The 18,508-nt window shown below is 47.0% G+C and overlaps 1 protein-coding gene across 1 annotated transcript in view; it reads left to right on the forward strand.

The window, feature by feature from the left end:
- Positions 1-5,497: 5,497 nt before the first annotated feature.
- TGFB2 (transforming growth factor beta 2) overlaps positions 5,498-18,508 on the forward strand; it is a 104,309-nt gene continuing 91,298 nt past the window's right edge. Inside the window, exon 1 of the mRNA XM_044289669.1 lies at positions 5,498-6,471. Within this exon, the coding sequence (XP_044145604.1) occupies positions 6,117-6,471 (355 nt within the window). The 5' untranslated portion in view covers positions 5,498-6,116. The remainder of the gene's footprint in view (positions 6,472-18,508) is intronic.

Genomic DNA, 18,508 nt, shown 5'->3' on the forward strand with positions numbered 1-18,508 from the left:
CGTTTTGGGGTACTGCAGTTGATGCTTCTGCAGTACTGCAGTACCCAAGATCGGCCACTACAGGCGTATGGTGCTGTAGAGTTCCAGCTCTGTATATTTTCACCAGCTACCAGCTAACAATCTCATATTGATTACCTATTCTATGGTCCAGATAAAGCCCTTTATTATTTGCCCTTTATGCCCCTTACCCACAGGACCTTGATGATCAATGAATTGCGAACAGTGATAAATGTTAACAGAATAAGGCTATTCTCACTCTGCGGTCACGGGGTCTCTTGTAAGCCTCTGTCAGCAGATCCTTCAGACTTGAGGAAAAGGATAGCGCAGCATGCAGCACAAATCTTTCTGTTAAAATGATAGAGACACCGCATTAGGACCCATGATGTATGACTATTGCTATTTAAATTACATTCAGCACTACCAAACATACAGGAGAATACAGCGCCCCATACCTCTTACATCCTGCGACGTCTTTTCTGACATTCATCTTCTCCATCAGGACCAGACCACCATGATGATGTCTTTCAGCCATGTCTAGTTTCTGCAGAGTTTGGCACACAGACATCTTAGTTTCCTCCTAAAAACCCCATCCTGCCCCCACAATACTGTGCCCATCGTGCTCCCCAATACTGTACTTCAGAAACAGATAATTCCCCTAAAATACTAGTACCACACAGATAGGCACACGGTGCCCTAAAAAGTAACTGCTCCCAGCAACTAGTGTCCCTGACAGTAATAGTACCGTCAACATAATGCCCCAAAAGATAATTGTGCTAAGCTGATACTGCGACAGGGTGCCCCCCACAGTGATAGTGCTCCCACAAGTCCCACCAATAGAAATCATTATCTGCCAGAGGAGTGCACTATGTGGTAACAGGGCCCCCAATAGTAATAATGCCCCTATTGTGCTCCAGAAGTAATAATGCCCCATAGTTTCCATTGTAGTAATAAAGACCCCTATAGTGCCCCCAGTAGTAATAATACCACCCTAAATTAGGATTAGTAAAGACCCCCTATCGTGCCGCCCAGTAATAAAGACCCCCTATAGTGGCCCCAAAAGTAACAGAGCCCACCATAGTATGCTCCGGAACTAATAAAGCCCACCATAGTGCCCTCCCAGTATTAATAAAGATACTATAGCGTGCCCCAGTAGTAAAATGCCCTCCATAGTGCCCCCAGCTGTACTAATGCCCTCCTATAGAGCCCCAGCTGTACTAATGCCCTCCTATAGTGCCCCCAGTTGTACTAATGCCCTCCTATAGTGCCCCCAGCTTTACTAATGCCCTCCTATAGTGCCCCCTGCTGTACTAATGCCCTCCTATAGTGCCCCCTGCTGTACTAATGCCCTCCTATAGTGCCCCCAACTATACTAATGGCCTCCTATAGTGCCCCAGCTGTACTAATGCCCTCCTATAGTGCCCCCTACTATACTAATGCCCTCCTATAGAGCCCCAGCTGTACTAATGCCCTCCTATAGTGCCCCAGCTGTACTAATGCCCTCCTATAGAGCCCCAGCTGTACTAATGCCCTCCTATAGTGCCCCCAGCTGTACTAATGCCCTCCTATAGTGCCCCCTGCTGTACTAATGCCCTCCTATAGAGCCCCAGCTGTACTAATGCCCTCCTATAGAGCCCCAGCTGTACTAATGCCCTCCTATAGTGCCCCCAGCTTTACTAATGCCCTCCTATAGTGCCCCCTGCTGTACTAATGCCCTCCTATAGTGCCCCCTGCTGTACTAATGCCCTCCTATAATTCCCCCTACTATACTAATGCCCTCCTATAGAGCCCCAGCTGTACTAATGCCCTCCTATAGTGCCCCCAACTATACTAATGCCCTCCTATAGTGCCCCAGCTGTACTAATGCCCTCCTATAGAGCCCCAGCTGTACTAATGCCCTCCTATAGTGCCCCCAGCTGTACTAATGCCCTCCTATAGTGCCCCCTGCTGTACTAATGCCCTCCTATAGAGCCCCAGCTGTACTAATGCCCTCCTATAGAGCCCCAGCTGTACTAATGCCCTCCTATAGTGCCCCCAGCTTTACTAATGCCCTCCTATAGTGCCCCCTGCTGTACTAGTGCCCTCCTATAGTGCCCCCTGCTGTACTAATGCCCTCCTATAATTCCCCCTACTATACTAATGCCCTCCTATAGAGCCCCAGCTGTACTAATGCCCTCCTATAGTGCCCCCAACTATACTAATGGCCTCCTATAGTGCCCCAGCTGTACTAATGCCCTCCTATAGTGCCCCCTACTATACTAATGCCCTCCTATAGAGCCCCAGCTGTACTAATGCCCTCCTATAGAGCCCCAGCTGTACTAATGCCCTCCTATAGTGCCCCCTGCTGTACTAATGCCCTCCTATAGTGCCCCCAGCTGTACTAATGCCCTCCTATAGTGTTCCCAACTATACTAATGCCCTCCTATAGTGCCCCCCAAACTAGTAAGTCCACCATAGTGCCTCTCATTATTAACAACAACCACCTTTAGAGGCCCAACTTATGCTTCTCAAACGGAAAATAACAAAACCATACCGTCACCTCACTCCCATTCTATACCGCAGGACTTTGGACTCTTCTGGCCCGCATAGCGGCTCAGGCGGCGCGATGACATCATTTACTGTGGAGTGACTCTAGCAACAAAATATTGCTGGCTGCCGGGCCAGTCCTGTGTAGCCCCTCACTCTGCGACGTGTGCCCCCAGGTTGAGAAACTGTAGTGTACATAATCTCCGCTGCAATACCAGGAACAACCTGTAGCCAGGTGTGGCGCTGTTTAATGAAGAGAGCAGCCAACTCCACACAACCCTTTTAACCCTTTGGATATGCTGCTGTCAATTTATGCCTTTGTCATCTAATCAACAAGCCTAGCAACCACAAGGACCCGCGGTTATATATGGCACCTAACAATAGCACCTCAGACCAGTGGTCCTCAGGGGCCAATCTGCTGATTAGGTTTTCAGGATCTAGTTAGAATTGAGCAGATTATATAATTAGTCTCAAGGTGGGGCCTGAGGTGGAGGAACCCTGCCTTAGACCACATGTTACTCTGCTAGTTTTGTTCCTGACTGACACGATACATTGGGCTACAGAGGGCCCCCTAGCGGTCCCAAAAAAGTAAAGTTCAATAATGCTTCCCCAAAAAAATTAAAAAAACAATGCACGCCTCTGGTATTCTAGTAGTCGCCCCAGGAGTGACGTTAAGAGACAATGTGTGGTTAAAAAAATATATAAAAAATTAAAAAATAATACACATTATTTAAAAAAAATTACAGCAAAGACAAAACACACAGGTTACAGTGCCACATGATGCATCCAATGTGCAGGATAATCCTCTAGAGCTGACACCACTGACCACTAGATGGCACTCACCCGCTGACTACAGGATGACCTCTGCCTCTCCATCATGGCCTGCTGATTAAAGGTACTGGAGATTGGCCTGAGGTGAAGGAACTCTAGGGATGGTGACCAGCAGTCACTGATGAGGCCTAGCTGACCTGTGAGATCCCCGTGCTGAGCTCAGTTTGTCATCTGGTACAGTGGCGACTTGAAGCTACTCAACCCCAGTGCAAAATCTCTAACAGCGTCCTCGCCTGATAATACTGGCGTCTTCTTATGTTACCGAGGGTCTTTGGGCCAGCCCTGAACTTAAAGGGGTTCTCCAAGACCAGGAACCCCATTTGTTCAAGCTTGGTGCAAGGGTTAAAAAATAATTTCACCCTTTTCAGTAACATAAATCTCTAAATGTAGTGTTAAAGGGTCTTGTGCTCTCTACGGTGGCTTGAGGTCATATAGGTCATCATTAGGATCTATGACATTCTCCATCATTGGATTTCCAGTTTGCAGGTCATTGTCACCAGGGTCACCCTACGAGGGTCATCTGAGTTGTATTTCCTCCATTTCAGGCTCTCACCTATATATTAACCCGATTGGAGGGCGCATACGAAGAGTGTCTCTCCCTCTGGAGGACCCAGGATGTCCACGCATTAGTCCAGGCCAGTTGTTTTCAAAGGTAACTGTGTCATTCTTCATTTCACCTGTGGTGGCGCTGCAGGGGAACTGAACACCTGCTGTGAGGTTCCTCCTGAGATCTGGAGGGATTCCCAGGGGCAGCTTACTATGTGGTTGGCGCTTTCTTCGACCCAAAAAGACATTGTGAAAAGCGGAAAAACTCTTTAAAGCATAAAAACCTACATTTTCTACGCCCCCTCACCCCATTGACTTTATGGGTTTAAAAATCTTCCCAGTGTTTTATTTTATTTATTACATCCCTGACTCTGAACCGATCCTCAGGAGGGGCGGAGTTTTTACTAATTTGCATATAAAGGGGCATCCTGATGCATTCTGTTTTGTGGGGGTTCCTGGGTAAAATTAGATGGGACTTAAAGCGGAAGTATCTCACAACAATGACAACCCCCGTGAGAGCGCCACATAGTAGTATCATCATACAGCATACTGAGGCTGCAGACCCCCAACAAGCAAGCGCATAGAACAGACAAGCATCTGTGCAAAACCGCGCAATGTGACCTGGGACGATAGTCGTTAACCAAATCATACCAGTTTCCTGGACACAAGGACAGCTGGGTATGGCCCAGCTTCAGAGATCCAACCACCCATGGTCCCAGGAGATACCACCACATAGCTCTCACTCTGCACTGATTCACTGGAGGCCAAATGTAACCACTGCCGACCCTGCGTCCAAGGAAGGATAATCTATTTATCCACCCTTCCATCTCTCTATCGTTTATATCTATTCCTATTATCTGTCTATCATCTATTATAATAAATGTATGGCCATATCTATCATCTATCCATCCTTATATCTATCTATCATCTGTTATCTATCTAATCTCTCATATCTATCCCTTCTATCTATCTGTTTCATATCTATCTATTATCTATATCTATCTATCTCCTATCTATCTATCTATCTATCCATCCCTTATATTATCTATCTATCTATCTATCTATCTATCTATCTATCTATCTATTTAATATCTTTTATCTATTTATCTATCAATCATCTATCTATCTATCTATCTATCTATCGATCTATCTATTTAATATCTTTTATCTATCAATCATCTATCTATCTATCTATCTATCTATCTATCTATCCATCCCTTATATTATCTATCTATCTATCTATCTATCTATCTATCTATCTATCTATCTATCTATCTATCTATCCATCCCTTATATTATCTATCTATCTATCTATCTATCTATCTATCTATCTATCTATCTATCTATCTATCTATCTATCTATCTATCCATCTCTTCTATTATCTATCTTCTATCTATCTACCACTTGCTGGCACTGGGTCTGTGCCCCTGGCCTGTCTTGGGGGTGGATGGTGCGGGGCACGGCTGGCACGGGCTGTCACCGGGCACCCTGCACCCCCCGGGCTGTGTCCTCCGCGCACCCCACGTCACAGTGCGGTGGTGCAGCACGTGGTGCGGGAGCCCTTATAAATGTGCGTGTGATGTTATCTGCTGGCAGTGTCCGGGCTGAGCGTCACACATGGGGCAGAGCGCGCGCCTCCGCACGGTGAGTGCAGCCGCCGCCAGCAGCAGCTAGGAGCAGAGAGCCGCGCACAGCTCTGGAGGGAGTGCTGCCTGTCTGTCTGCCCGCCTGCAGCCCCGGAGCCCTGGATGCAGCCTGCACGACACGTCAGACCTCCAGCCTTCTCACTCAGCCCCCAGGATCTCCCTGCCCGGTCTATGAGCGCCCCAGCTGGGATCTGGAGCCCAGCACAGCAGCAGCAGCAGTGCCTCTCATCACCTCCATGACTGCACCCCTCCATGGACTGCTCATCCGGCACCCTGTCACGTCTATTACTAGTATTACATGTTGCTCTGGAGGACTTTTTTATACTTTGGGAACTTTTGGCAACCTTTAGAAACATTTGAAAACTTTTTAAGAACTTTTTAGAAACTTTGGAAAAACTTTGGAAACTTCTTAAAAACTTTTGGAAACTTTTTGGGAAGTTTTTTTTGGCATTTTGTTGTGTTTTTTTTTGCACATTGTTGTTTATAATTATTAATATTATAAATATTTTGTACATAAATTACATTGTATCATTTTTAGTCTCCTGTTTGTGGATCCCAGGAAAGTCAAGATGCACTATTCTTCTTATCTCCTGAGTGTCTTCCTCACCCTGGACCTGGCCCTCCTGGCCCTCAGCCTGTCTACCTGCAGCACCCTAGACATGGAGCAATTCATGCGCAAGAGGATCGAGGCCATCAGAGGGCAGATCCTCAGCAAACTCAAGCTCAACAGCCCCCCAGAGGATTACCCCGAGCCCGAGGAGGTCTCCCAGGATGTCATTGCCATCTACAACAGCACCAGGGACCTGCTGCAGGAGAAAGCCAACCAGAGGGCCGTCATCTGCGAGAAGGAGAGGACTGACGAGGAGTATTTTGCTAAGGAAGTTTACAAAATTGATTTTCTTACCCCTCCTTTCACCTCTGAAAGTAAGTGACCCCCCCCCCCCCTCTCAGGTAATTTTTGCCATTTTAGATGTCCTGTTAGCAATATATGTCTATAGCATCTTAATGTATCGACCGCAGAACATGCTGGGAGTTGTAGTTTTGCAACACCTGGAAGGTGACAGGTTGCAAACTGTTGGGATCTCCAAGCCTTAGTAATCCAGCTGTTGCAGAACTACAGCTCTCAGCGTGCCAGCGGTCAGGGCATGCTGAGGGCTGTAGTTGTGCAAGAGCTGTAGCGCCGCCCTACTGGTCTATAGCAAGACCTGCATCCATAGAGGTACCGGAGATGGTGGATTGACCTTGCTGTACATCTGGCTACTGATCTCTAAGAGTCGCTCAGCCCTCTCCGGTAGTTATCACATAGCGATTATCCTCACCTATCTACACCCCCCCCCCCCCCGTTACTTTTTCGGACATTGAAAAATATCTTTGCTTCCCCCCCTTCTGTAACCCGTAAAGGTTCATCTAGCACCCGGTTGGCGGTCCAGCTGGCGCTCCAACAGTGGCTGCGGTTACCTAGCAGGAGATTACAGGGTCCAGCGTGACACCCCCTCATAGTATCGGGAAGCCAGCGGGAACCGGAGGGGGGGGGGGAGGTAGTTACATCCAGGCGAAAAAATAAAATAAAATATATATATATACGGTATATATGAAGCGAATACAGAATGTGAGCTGCATTCTGGAAATTGACTCGCAGCCAAGAGAAATTTTGCAATGCGCTGTTAGCTCTCCTGGTGGTGACGGGATTAACCTCTTCTTGCCTTGGGCTGGACCTTGAGGTCACCCTCCGGTTCGAGGGGAAACCTTGAGAGAGAGAGGGGCGCAGGAGTTGGACACCTCCCGCGTAAACCTCTCCTGTAGGTTGGGTGATGGAAATCTGGGTCCTTTTACCTTGGATTACGGGGGTTAACCGTGAGGTCACTATAGGAGATTTGGGAACCGATGTAATGCGCCCCGTGCATAATGACCCGGCTACACCCAATGCCCCGAGACCCTCATTCAGGAATAAGGAATGGAACTACAACTCCCAGCAGGCAGGCACACTGAGAGTATTAGTTCCTCAACAGACGGACACCCACTGATTAGACAATAGCCATTCAAGCTGAATGTCAATTGTCTCCTCTGTGGTCGAGCAGCTGCATTTCCTCTATTGCTCTCTGTTCCCCCATGGACCAAAAGGCATCATCCCCTCTTATTGTTATAAAGCACGCACACGCCGACTTTGCTGCGCTGTCCCTTTAAATCTTTGCCATTACAAGATTCAAGGGCCCTTTAGGGCACCTTACAGGCACTGGCACCCATTGACTTTACTGTGCTTTTTGGACTGTATGTCCGCTGCCTCAGCTGCTGTAAAACCTCTTGCTCAGCAAAACTGTCCATCGCTGACTGAAGCCGCTTGTAAAAAAAAAAGGGGGGGGAAGAGGTTCTGCAGCAGCCGTTATTTAAAAAAATAGCTTTTTATATCCAATAAGAACAATCGTCCCAGTCCAGAATGATGACACAAGAAATAGCAGATTTTCCCTTCTCCCGGGCACTTAATGGTATTTTAACATGGCTCATTACATCAGGGATATGATAAACACACTCCACCCTCGTCTTCTCCCCGGGGGGATGAACGCCTGTTACCTGCCGGGGCCAAATCAACATATTCTAGAGCGTGTCGTCGTCGTCCTCTTCATCATCATCATCCTCGTTACTTATGATGGCCAAATAAGTGATCAAGACATTAGGGCCTCTGCCTTCATAGAGCGCCCATTGTGAACCTAGCCCCGCATGACGTTTACTGACACGCACGCCCGCCACCGCCATGTCCACATTATTCATATCACGGCCTCCTGTTATGAATATAGGAATTGTTATGATTTTGCAAACCACCTTTGTGTCAGTGGAAAATGAACCTAAATCCTCGACTTTTTTTTTTTTTCCTTTTTTCTTTTAGGGAAAGGGGGGATTTAGTAAAAGTTGGCTTGTGTTTCCACTGGTGGCCAGTAGAGGGCGACAGACCTTCTCGGATCCGTTGCTTCTCGGTGCCTAGATGGCTGCAGAAAGACTAATTCTCTTCCTAAAACCTAAAATCACAAAAACATATTTTCTAAGAATTATTTATAGTCCCTGGGGACTCGGAGGTCCACCCTCCGGTCAGAACCAGCAAGCCCACTTAGGATAGAAGGCCTGATAAGCCCCGTAGACCTGCACGGTAGGCCATACGATTAAGCCGGTGGCATGGGAAAGACCTTTAGGGTCGCTTTCGCCGCCCAGAGTGTACCTCCCAGTAATTTCCAAAGTATTACAAATATGCCCCGGTTATACTTGTGGCGAGCTATATATATATAGACGGCACGGCGGATCGTCTCCCGTTTTAGCAGATATTTATAGCCGTGCTGCGCGGCTGTGATGGACAGTGACTGTATCCCAAGGCTTATTCAGAATTAAATATTATTTTTGGCTAAGTGACTTCCCCCTTAAAATAGAGCTAATGAGGATTGATGGGGCTCAGCGCCAATCTCTGGTGTTATATATTGTGGGAGATGGGAATCGTTGTACGTAAGCGTTTCATTTGGGTATGAGTTAAAGGGGGACTCTACATTCTGGCGTATTTCACTTTTCCATTCTACATAAGGTGAGGAATCCCTAAGACAATACTTTGCTTTGCTTATCTTGGACCATTTTGGAGGTAAGCAGGTGTCGCACTCTAGTTACAGCCAAAGCTAAAATTACATTGTTGCCGGCCTCCTGTAACCAGAGGGCAGTGGACGGTGGACACTCACATGACTGGTAGGCAGCCAGTCAGAGCGAGTTTGTTAGGTCACATGACTGTGGAATTCTGGCTCTCACTTTGGATGTAAGTGAAGAAGATTAAGGTAAGAATTTCAGCTTTGGTACAAATTTTGTAAAATAAATGTGGAAACTCAGGATCAGTACAGGATAAGTAATGTAATGTATGTACACAGTGACTTTGCCAGCAGAATAGCGAGTGCAGCTCTGGAGTATAATACAGTCTGTAACTCAGGATCAGTACAGGATAAGTAATGTAATGTATGTACACAGTGACTCCACCAGCAGAATAGTGAGTGCAGCTCTGGAGTATAATACAGGATGTAACTCAGGATCAGTACAGGATAAGTAATGTAATGTATGTACATGGTGTCTCCACCAGCAGAATAGTGAGTGCAGCTCTGGAGTATAATACAGGATGTAACTCAGGATCAGTACAGGATAAGTAATGTATATACACAGTGACTGCACCAGCCGAATAGTGAGTGCAGCTCTGGAGTATAATGCAGGATGTAACTCGGGATCAGTACAGGATAAGTAATGTAATGTATGTACACAGTGACTCCACCAGCAGAATAGTGATCACAGCTCTGGAGTATAATGCAGGATGTAACTCTGGATCAGTACAGGATGAGTAATGTATGTACATGGTGACTCCACCAGCAGAATAGTGAGTGCAGCTCTGGAGTATAATACAGGATGTAACTCAGGATCAGTACAGGATAAGTAATGTAATGTATGTACACAGTGACTCCACCAGTAGAATAGTGAGTGCAGCTCTGGAGTATAATACAGGATTACTCGGGATCAGAACAGGATAAGTAATGTAATGTATGTACACAGTGACTTTGCCAGCAGAATAGTGAGTGCAGCTCTGGAGTATATAATACAGGATGTAACTCAGGATCAGAACAGGATAAGTAATGTAATGTATGTGCACAGCAACTCCACCAGTAGAATAGTGAGTGCAGCTCTGGAGTATAATACAGGATGTAACTCATGGTCAGTACAGGATAAGTAATGTAATGTATGTACACAGTGACTGCACCAGCAGAATAGTGAGTGCAGCTCTGGGGTATAATACAGGATTACTCGGGATCAGAACAGGATAAGTAATGTAATGTATGTACACAGTGACTTTGCCAGCAGAATAGTGAGTGCAGCTCTGGAGTATAATACAGGATGTAACTCAGGGTCAGTACAGGATAAGTAATGTATGTACACAGTGACTCCACCAGCAGAATAGTGAGTGCAGCTCTGGAGTATAATACAGGATTACTTGGGATCAGAACAGGATAAGTAATGTAATGTATGTACACAGTGACTTTGCCAGCAGAATAGTGAGTGCAGCTCTGGAGTATAATACAGGATGTAACTCAGGATCAGTACAGGATAAGTAATGTATGTACATGGTGACTCCACCAGCAGAATAGTGAGTGCAGCTCTGGAGTATAATACAGGATTACTCAGGATCAGAACAGGATACGTAATGTAGTGCATCTCTTTGGCCTCATATTCCTTCCTCCCATTCCATTTTTCTGGATGGCTCGTTGGCTTTTTTTGTTTTGCCTCTCTAGTAACAATATTGTTTTATGACTGTGAACGTTGTGTTTTCGCAGTTCTTTTTCATTGGTCTCCTCTGGAAAGCTGCTCGGCTTTTATCACCAGTGCACATAAGCAGTGAGATGCCCCTGGGGATCAGATAGAAGTGTTTTCACAAGGCTGGCACTATAGCAGGATTCCTATCTAGGGGAGGAAGTGGCCGACTGGGCTGCAGAGATTTCTTTTCAGAATGAGATTGTGAAGTTCATTATTGTTCTAAAATACCCAGAGGAGCATCCGAAAATTGTATGAGATTTTCATTGCAAAACCACAATTTACGGCATGCTGGAGGTTGCAGTTTTGCCACGGTTGGGAACCACTATAACTGACTCCTCACTGGAGTCTCGTGATGGGACTTGTCAGTGATTTGGCTTTCAAGTTGTCCTCACGTCTCTATGGAAATTGTCAAAATTGCTGTATGGTCCACCCCTCTATGGTTACCCTGTCACCCATGGATTAGATGACCTCCATTGTGCTTAAAGGGGTTGTCCAGGTTCAGAGCTGAACCTGGACATCCCTCCATTTTCACCCAGGCAGCCCCCCTGACATGAGCATCGGAGCAGTTCATGCTCCGATGCTCTCCTTTGCCCTGCGCTAAATCGCGCAGGGCAAAGGCATTTTTCTGAGTTCCGGTGACATACCGGGCTCTCTATGGGGCTGACAGGCAGCCCGGTGACGTCACCGGCACTGATGGGCGGGATTTGGCTCTGCCCTAGCCAGTAAAACGGCTAGGGCAGAGCTAAAGCCCGCCCCTCAGAGCCGGTGACGTCACCGAACACACTGCTGGGCGGAAGTTACCGCCCGGCAGTGTGTTATTGTAAACACAAGAGCCTGTGCCCTGCGCGATCTAGCGCAGGGCACGGGAGCGCATCGGAGCATGAGATGCTCCGATGCCAGGCTCAGGAGGGCTGCCGGGGTGAAAATAAGGGTATGTCCGGGTTCAGCTCTGAACCCGGACAACCCCTTTAAAGGGGATTCACCTGGACCTATTAGCAGTCCAAGTACCAAGCACAGCCTCCTGTATGAATTGGGCCCTGTGTAAGTAAAGACAGGGATATGGCGGTGGCGCAGCCAGACGCCTTCATTCTGCCTCCAGGACTTTAATATTGCTGATCTATGCTTTGGAAGGGTCACCAATATTAGATTGTGGAGGCAGGATTCCTGGTACCCCCACAACCGGCGCCCTGTATGTACACAGTGACTCCACCAGCAGAATAGTGAGTGCAGCTCTGGAGTATAATAACGGATGTAACTCAGGATCAGTACAGGATAAGTAATGTATGTACACAGTGACTCCACCAGCAGAATAGTGAGTGCAGCTCTGGAGTATAATACAGGATGTAACTCAGGATCAGTACAGGATAAGTAATGTATGTACACAGTGACTGCTCCAGCAGAATAGTGAGTGCAGCTCTGGAGTATAATACAGGATGTAACTCAGGATCAGTACAGGATAAGTAATGTATGTACACAGTGACTGCTCCAGCAGAATAGTGAGTGCAGCTCTGGAGTATAATACAGGATGTAACTCAGGATCAGTACAGGATAAGTAATGTAATGTATGTACACAGTGACTGTTCCAGCAGAATAGTGAGTGCAGCTCTGGAGTATAATACAGGATGTAACTCAGGATCAGTACAGGAGTAGTAATGTGTGTACACAGTGACTGTTCCAGCAGAATAGTGAGTGCAGCTCTGGAGTATAATACAGGATGTAACTCAGGATCAGTACAGGATAAGTAATGTAATGTATGTACACAGTGACTGCACCAGCAGAATAGTGAGCGCAGCTCTGGAGTATAATACAGGATGTAACTCAGGATCAGTACAGGATAAGTAATGTATGTACACAGTGACTGCACCAGAAGAACAGAGAGTGCAGCTCTGGAGTATAATACCCTTCCATATATCACAACGTTCACAGCTTGTAAGGCTTGGCTCCTAATATTGTGCTCGTGTCATTTATTTAAGAAGGGGAGGTTCAGATAATGAGATTTCATGTAATCGGGAAGTTTATCTTGTATTGCTCATTTACATTTTCCGGGCACGTTAACGCTGTATAAACACGTCTGCAGGAACTCGCAGGTTGTCTTTCATGTCCCATAAAATAGAAGATCTTTATTGTTGGGCCGTGTGAAACGCGTTTCGCTTTGTTTTGCATTTTTGTAATTTTTGGAAGGTTTTCAAAAGAACTTCCTGGCTGCGAGCTCCAGATGATTTTCCAAGATGTATTCCATTTCTTAAAGGGGTTTGTCCAGTATTTTTACTGTTTATGGTCTTTCCTCAGGATCGGCTGGGGTCCGACACCCTGCACTCCCACCAGTCAACTGTCTGGTACCGGAACTACATGGGTCGTCAATTGTGTAGTGGATATGGCTGGTTACTGCATTTACTCCAGTGGAAGCCGCGCTGCAGTTACCAGCTCTGTCCACTACACAATAGATGGAGCTGTAGTTACAACACCAAAGCTACAACTAAACAGTCGATTGCGGGGGTTCGGGGAGTTGTACCAGGGGTGCACCTAGCCTTTCTGCTGCCTGAGGCGAAACCTGAAACAGCACCTCTCCCCTCCCCAATCTCAATTTCTTAACCTAACCCTTTCCCTTTCAGTCCATGGCCCTTCGACTTCTTCCCCTCCCTCTTGCCCGACTTGGTGCGGCCTGATGCGATCTCCTCACCTGGCCTCATTAGTGACGCACCCCTGAGTTGTACCCTTCCAGTCAGATACTTGTGACCTATCCTGAGGATAGGCCATCATTGTAAAAGGACTGGACAACCTCATTAAGTCCACTGACTGTGAGACCAAGGTGGTGGGATGGATGTCCAAGGGGCAGACCAGCCTGGTGATATTGGGACTATCTATGCCAGGTAGTGATGATGGGGCAGTAGTGCACGTTGGCATAGGAACTGTTGACTCCTTCATCCCCAGGACTCTTTTTTTCCGTGCAGGATGAATAAGAGCCCCATAGCTGTTAGGGCCCATGGACATCGGTCTTTATCTAGAACGTCCATACTCGTTAAAAGGGTTGTCTGGGTGTTTAGTATTGACGGCCTATGTTCAGGATAGGCCATCAATATCAGGTCGGTGGTGGTTCGACTCCTGGCACCCCCCCCCCCCCATCGGCTTTTGAAGCAGTGGGATACAAATCGATACATTATCCCCCTGTTTGGACGTAAATGTTTCCAGGGAGAAGATCCTTGGAAGAACAGGTGTTTCGGTCTCACAGGATTGATCTCTGCCTTTATCTTGAAGACACACATCACGGTCCTAAAGGAGAATTTCCTCCAAGACCATGAACAACCTCAGATCTGTTCCAATTGAGCCCGAGAACGATGCTTCGAAATCCAACTCTCAGAAGAACGATCAGGGTTAAATACAAGTTACTGCACATATCGCCAAACTACGCAGCCTATAATTATACCCTGTGCAAAAAAAAAAACTTATTATGGTGTTCAATGGCAGGGGATTAGGAATTAGGTCTGATGATTGATTACAGGCTAAAGAATGACAGACGTTTAATGGCTGCTGTCCAAAACCAAGCAAAGGGCTTGGCTACGGGAAATCAAAAATTAGCACATAGGTCAAAGCAATTAAAGAAAAAATTTTGCTTGTGGCTCCTGGTGGGGGAAAAAAAGTAAGGTCCCGGTTAGTTTAGGTCGAGTCTTGAAAAAGTCAAATGAACGGAGCAGAACGGTCCAAGTCCTTCAATAAAGGCATTGTTCTACGCTAGAAAGTTGGACTCGAAGGCCGTAAACAGTTATGTCACACAGGGAAGCCCTCTGGGAGAGGTCATCAGCTGCAGAACGGCCGACATCTGGCCTGGGGGTTTAGGTTGGAGCTTCATGGTCTAACGCACACATTATAGGTCCGGTTCTGGCCAAAAGCTTCTCTTTGACCCATAGAATAAATGTCCCTTGTAGTCTTCTGATTTCTTGGATCTTCTACTCCTCCTTGACTTGCTTGAATTTGGGGTTATAATTTCTTGTACTTTATAGGGGAGGGTCCTTAGCATTGAGAGGAAGTCTCTTGTGTAGCCATGGATCGGCTCCAGGTGTCGTCCTGGTAGTCATGGGCCACCGAAGCCCAGTTGACCCTGGCATCTGCTTGGTTTGCCTGGTGCTGACGTTGGCCCCATGTAGAGAATACAGAATTTTGATGAGTGGTTTCTGGGTGGGAAGAAGCCCACATGCAGTAAAACCTGCCATATACTGTAGTCGGCAACAGTCCCCAACTTGCAGAGACCATTTTCAAAACCCATAAGTAGGCAGTCCCTAGTGGACTTGGGCTTTCCCAGGTCAGGGCTTACTTGCCCCAATTTTACCAACTGCAGTATATAAGTCATAAATGTTTGTTGTGGGAACACCCCTTTAAAGAGGACCCGTCCCCTCTCCTGACATATCTGTTTAGGCAGCTACTTGCATATAATAAAAATTCTGGGGCATCTATTCTTATGACTCTATGTTGTGCCATTCCTTTATTATTCCTGCTAGAAGTTATGAATGAATTGCCACCAGTTTGCAATGAAGGTCCTGCTGGATGCTACCAGCTGGGAGGATGTCTGACATTGGCAGCACTGATTGGATAATTTCAGACTGTGCAGGGACACACCCCCAACTGGTACAACCCAGTTGGACCTTTATTGCAAACTGCTAGCAATTCAGTTATAGCTTCTAATAGCAATACTAGAGGCACATCCTAGAGCCATAGGAATAGATGCTCCAAAATTGTTAGGGAATGCAAGTAGATGTCATGAGGGGTGACGGGTCCTCTTTCAATAGGGCTGAGCTGCAATACCGCATACAGCCTCTGCACACGAGTGGCGCTGTTCCTGAAAGAAAGCAGCCATGTTTTTCTTTAGACTTCCACAACCCTGTTCTTGTAGGAGCGCTGATTGCATCCGTGTCTAATTATATAATGGGTGGAATCGCTCCACGGACCATGTGGCAGAGGCGCGCATTCCTCCACATTCATAAAATCCTGCTTTGCAGCTGGTGGGTTTCGATGTCACACATGTGCGTAACCGGTTGCAAGTTTTTTTTCTAATTAAGTTTTGCGAGCCGGCGTGTCGTTCGCTCCTCGGCTGATATTTGAGTGCTGTACGGGCAGATTATTAGGCCGCTATCATAAGTAGTGGGATCATTCTATTTGACATGTTAGAACGTGAGTCATTAGATAATAGGTTCCTTCTGTGTGAATTATTGTGCGGTGCCGAGGGGACTCGCCCGCTGCGCTGTGTGCGTACTACTGTACTGCCGCCCTCCTCTGCCAGATAGTTTCTATTATCTCGCCCCCTAGTGATGTTTTCTCCCCCGCTCTCTAAACCGGGATTTACAGTATCTGCAGTGATCATCTGTTGGGGGTGGTAGTAGTATACCAGATGTTAAAGGGGTCTTCCGAGATTCTGATATTGATGACCTATCCATCAGATTTGCCCGGGGTACCCTGTGTCCTTGGCTGTCTAAGAGGCTGCGGCGCACTGGCTTACCAAGTGCAGCGCCTTCCATTGGCTGGTGGCTGTGCTTGGTATTGCAGCTCAGGACCATTCACTTGAACGGGACTGATGAATGGGACGTCACTGGCCTAAGAGGAGGCTGCGGCTCTCACTGGATCCCCACAGCCTCTTCAAGCAGCTGATCAGGAGTCGGGGGTGCACCTAGCCTTTCTGCTGCCTTAGGCGAAAATTGCACCGGCGCCCCTCCGCTAAATGCCAGTTTCATAACCTATCCCCTTTGCCACAATGAAAGCGCTCATTGCCCATGGCCCATGGCCCTTCGGCTGCCCCTACCTGGTGCTGGCCTCACCTGGCCTCACCGGTGGTGCACCCATGGCCCTCACCGGCCATTGTGTATTGGAAATAGCTGGTTGCTGCAGTGCTGCTCCCATTCATTTCAGTGCAGAAATCCGCTCCATCCACTAGTCAGTGGGGGGCAACTGTTTATATGCGGCACCTTCTTCAGGAGCCTCTACAGAATAGCTGATCGTGGGAGTGTGGGGTGTCGGACCCCTACTGATCAGATATTGATGGCTTATGCGGAAGCCACCAGTATTACAATCCTGGAATACCCCTCTAATGGAATGTCAGCATCTTTCATTGTATAGCCACATTGTAGGTGAAGGGGGGCGCAAGAAAGGACGACTAATGTAAAACTTTCCCTACCTTCATGGACAAGCTTCGCTTTCTTTCCTTGACAAACTACTGTTCTCTGTTATCAGCCATCAGAATAAATAAGGACCATTACGTTTCTGTACGTAACTGCAGGTGAAAAATTCTGCAGTGCAAGCAATCAGAGGTACTAACTTTAATTTATACGTACTAAAAGGGCAGATTTGTACCTATGACACTGGCTGACCTGTTACATGTGCGGCTGAAGGCATCTGTGTTAGTCCCATGTTCATATGTGCCCGCATTGCTGAGAAAAATGTTTTCATATATGCAAATGAGCCTCTAGGAGCAACGGGGGTGTTGCCGTTACACCTAGAGGCTCTGCTCTCTCTGCAACTGCATCATCACTCCTGAACCTGTCAAATAAATTACAGAGAGCGTGGCAGTTGCAGGCAGAGCAGAGCCTCTAGGTCGTTACTCCTGGAGGCTCTGCAACTGCCGCAACCTCTGCACCTTCACAGTCAGATTCACTGTCAAAGTGCGGCAGTTGCAGAGAGAGCAGAGCCTCCAGGAGTAACGACAACGCCCCCGCTAAATCGCGCAGGGCAAAGGCATTTTCAGGAGTTCCGGTGACGTACTGGGGCTCTCCATGGGGCTGCCAGGAAGTCCGGTGATGTCACCGGCATTGATGGGCGGGATTTAGCGCTGCCCTAGCCATTAAAACAGCTAGGGCAGCGCTAAAGCACGCCCATCAGAGCCGGTGACATCACCGAACACAGTGTCGGGTGGAAGCCTCTGCCCGGCAGTGTGTTATTGTAAACAAAAGAGCCCGTGCCCTGCGCGATCTAGCATCATGAGATGCTCCGATGCGAACATCAGGGGGCTGCCTGGGTGAAAATATGGGTATGTCCGGGCTCAGCTCTGAACCCGAACAACCCCTTTACCTCACAGTGCACATCACCCTAGTTGGATTTAAACCTGTGGATCGAAGATCAGCAAGACTGCAAGTTCTAAGCCCATCATGATCATATATGTACTATTCTTTTGCTTATTTTCTTTCTGTTTTACATTTTATTTAATTTTTTTGCTGCTTTAACCTTGACAAATGTTTTTGCTTATATTTATTCCTCCCCCCAAAAAATTCTGCAAAAAAAAAAAAAAAAAAAAGCCAAGACAGAGGAGCCGGAGTGTTTCTGTTTACTTAACATTAAGTCAATTAGCTAATACTGAAGTATTCTTCTGCTCCGCACAAAACTTCCTTCTGTTACCCTGACCCCGGCCGTGTTTATTTGGCTCTATCTGGCCGTATCAAACCCCAACACCACACTGAGAAATACCACATCTGTCCCGGCTCCTGACTAGGCCGTTGTTTCATTCATAGGACCGCTTAGTTAGCCGCCAGATGCAACAATCGAGAAGCTCTTCGTGTTCTCAAATGTTATTTTTTTTTCCCCTCAACGTTTTGTAAACAAAAATGGATACTTAAAAAACAAGACAAATGCAATTGCAATTTTTTTTTTGAAGAAAACAACCCCACTC

This window comes from Bufo gargarizans, chromosome 4, assembly GCF_014858855.1.
Source record: "Bufo gargarizans isolate SCDJY-AF-19 chromosome 4, ASM1485885v1, whole genome shotgun sequence".
In the NCBI taxonomy this organism is placed as follows: Eukaryota; Metazoa; Chordata; class Amphibia; order Anura; family Bufonidae; genus Bufo; species Bufo gargarizans.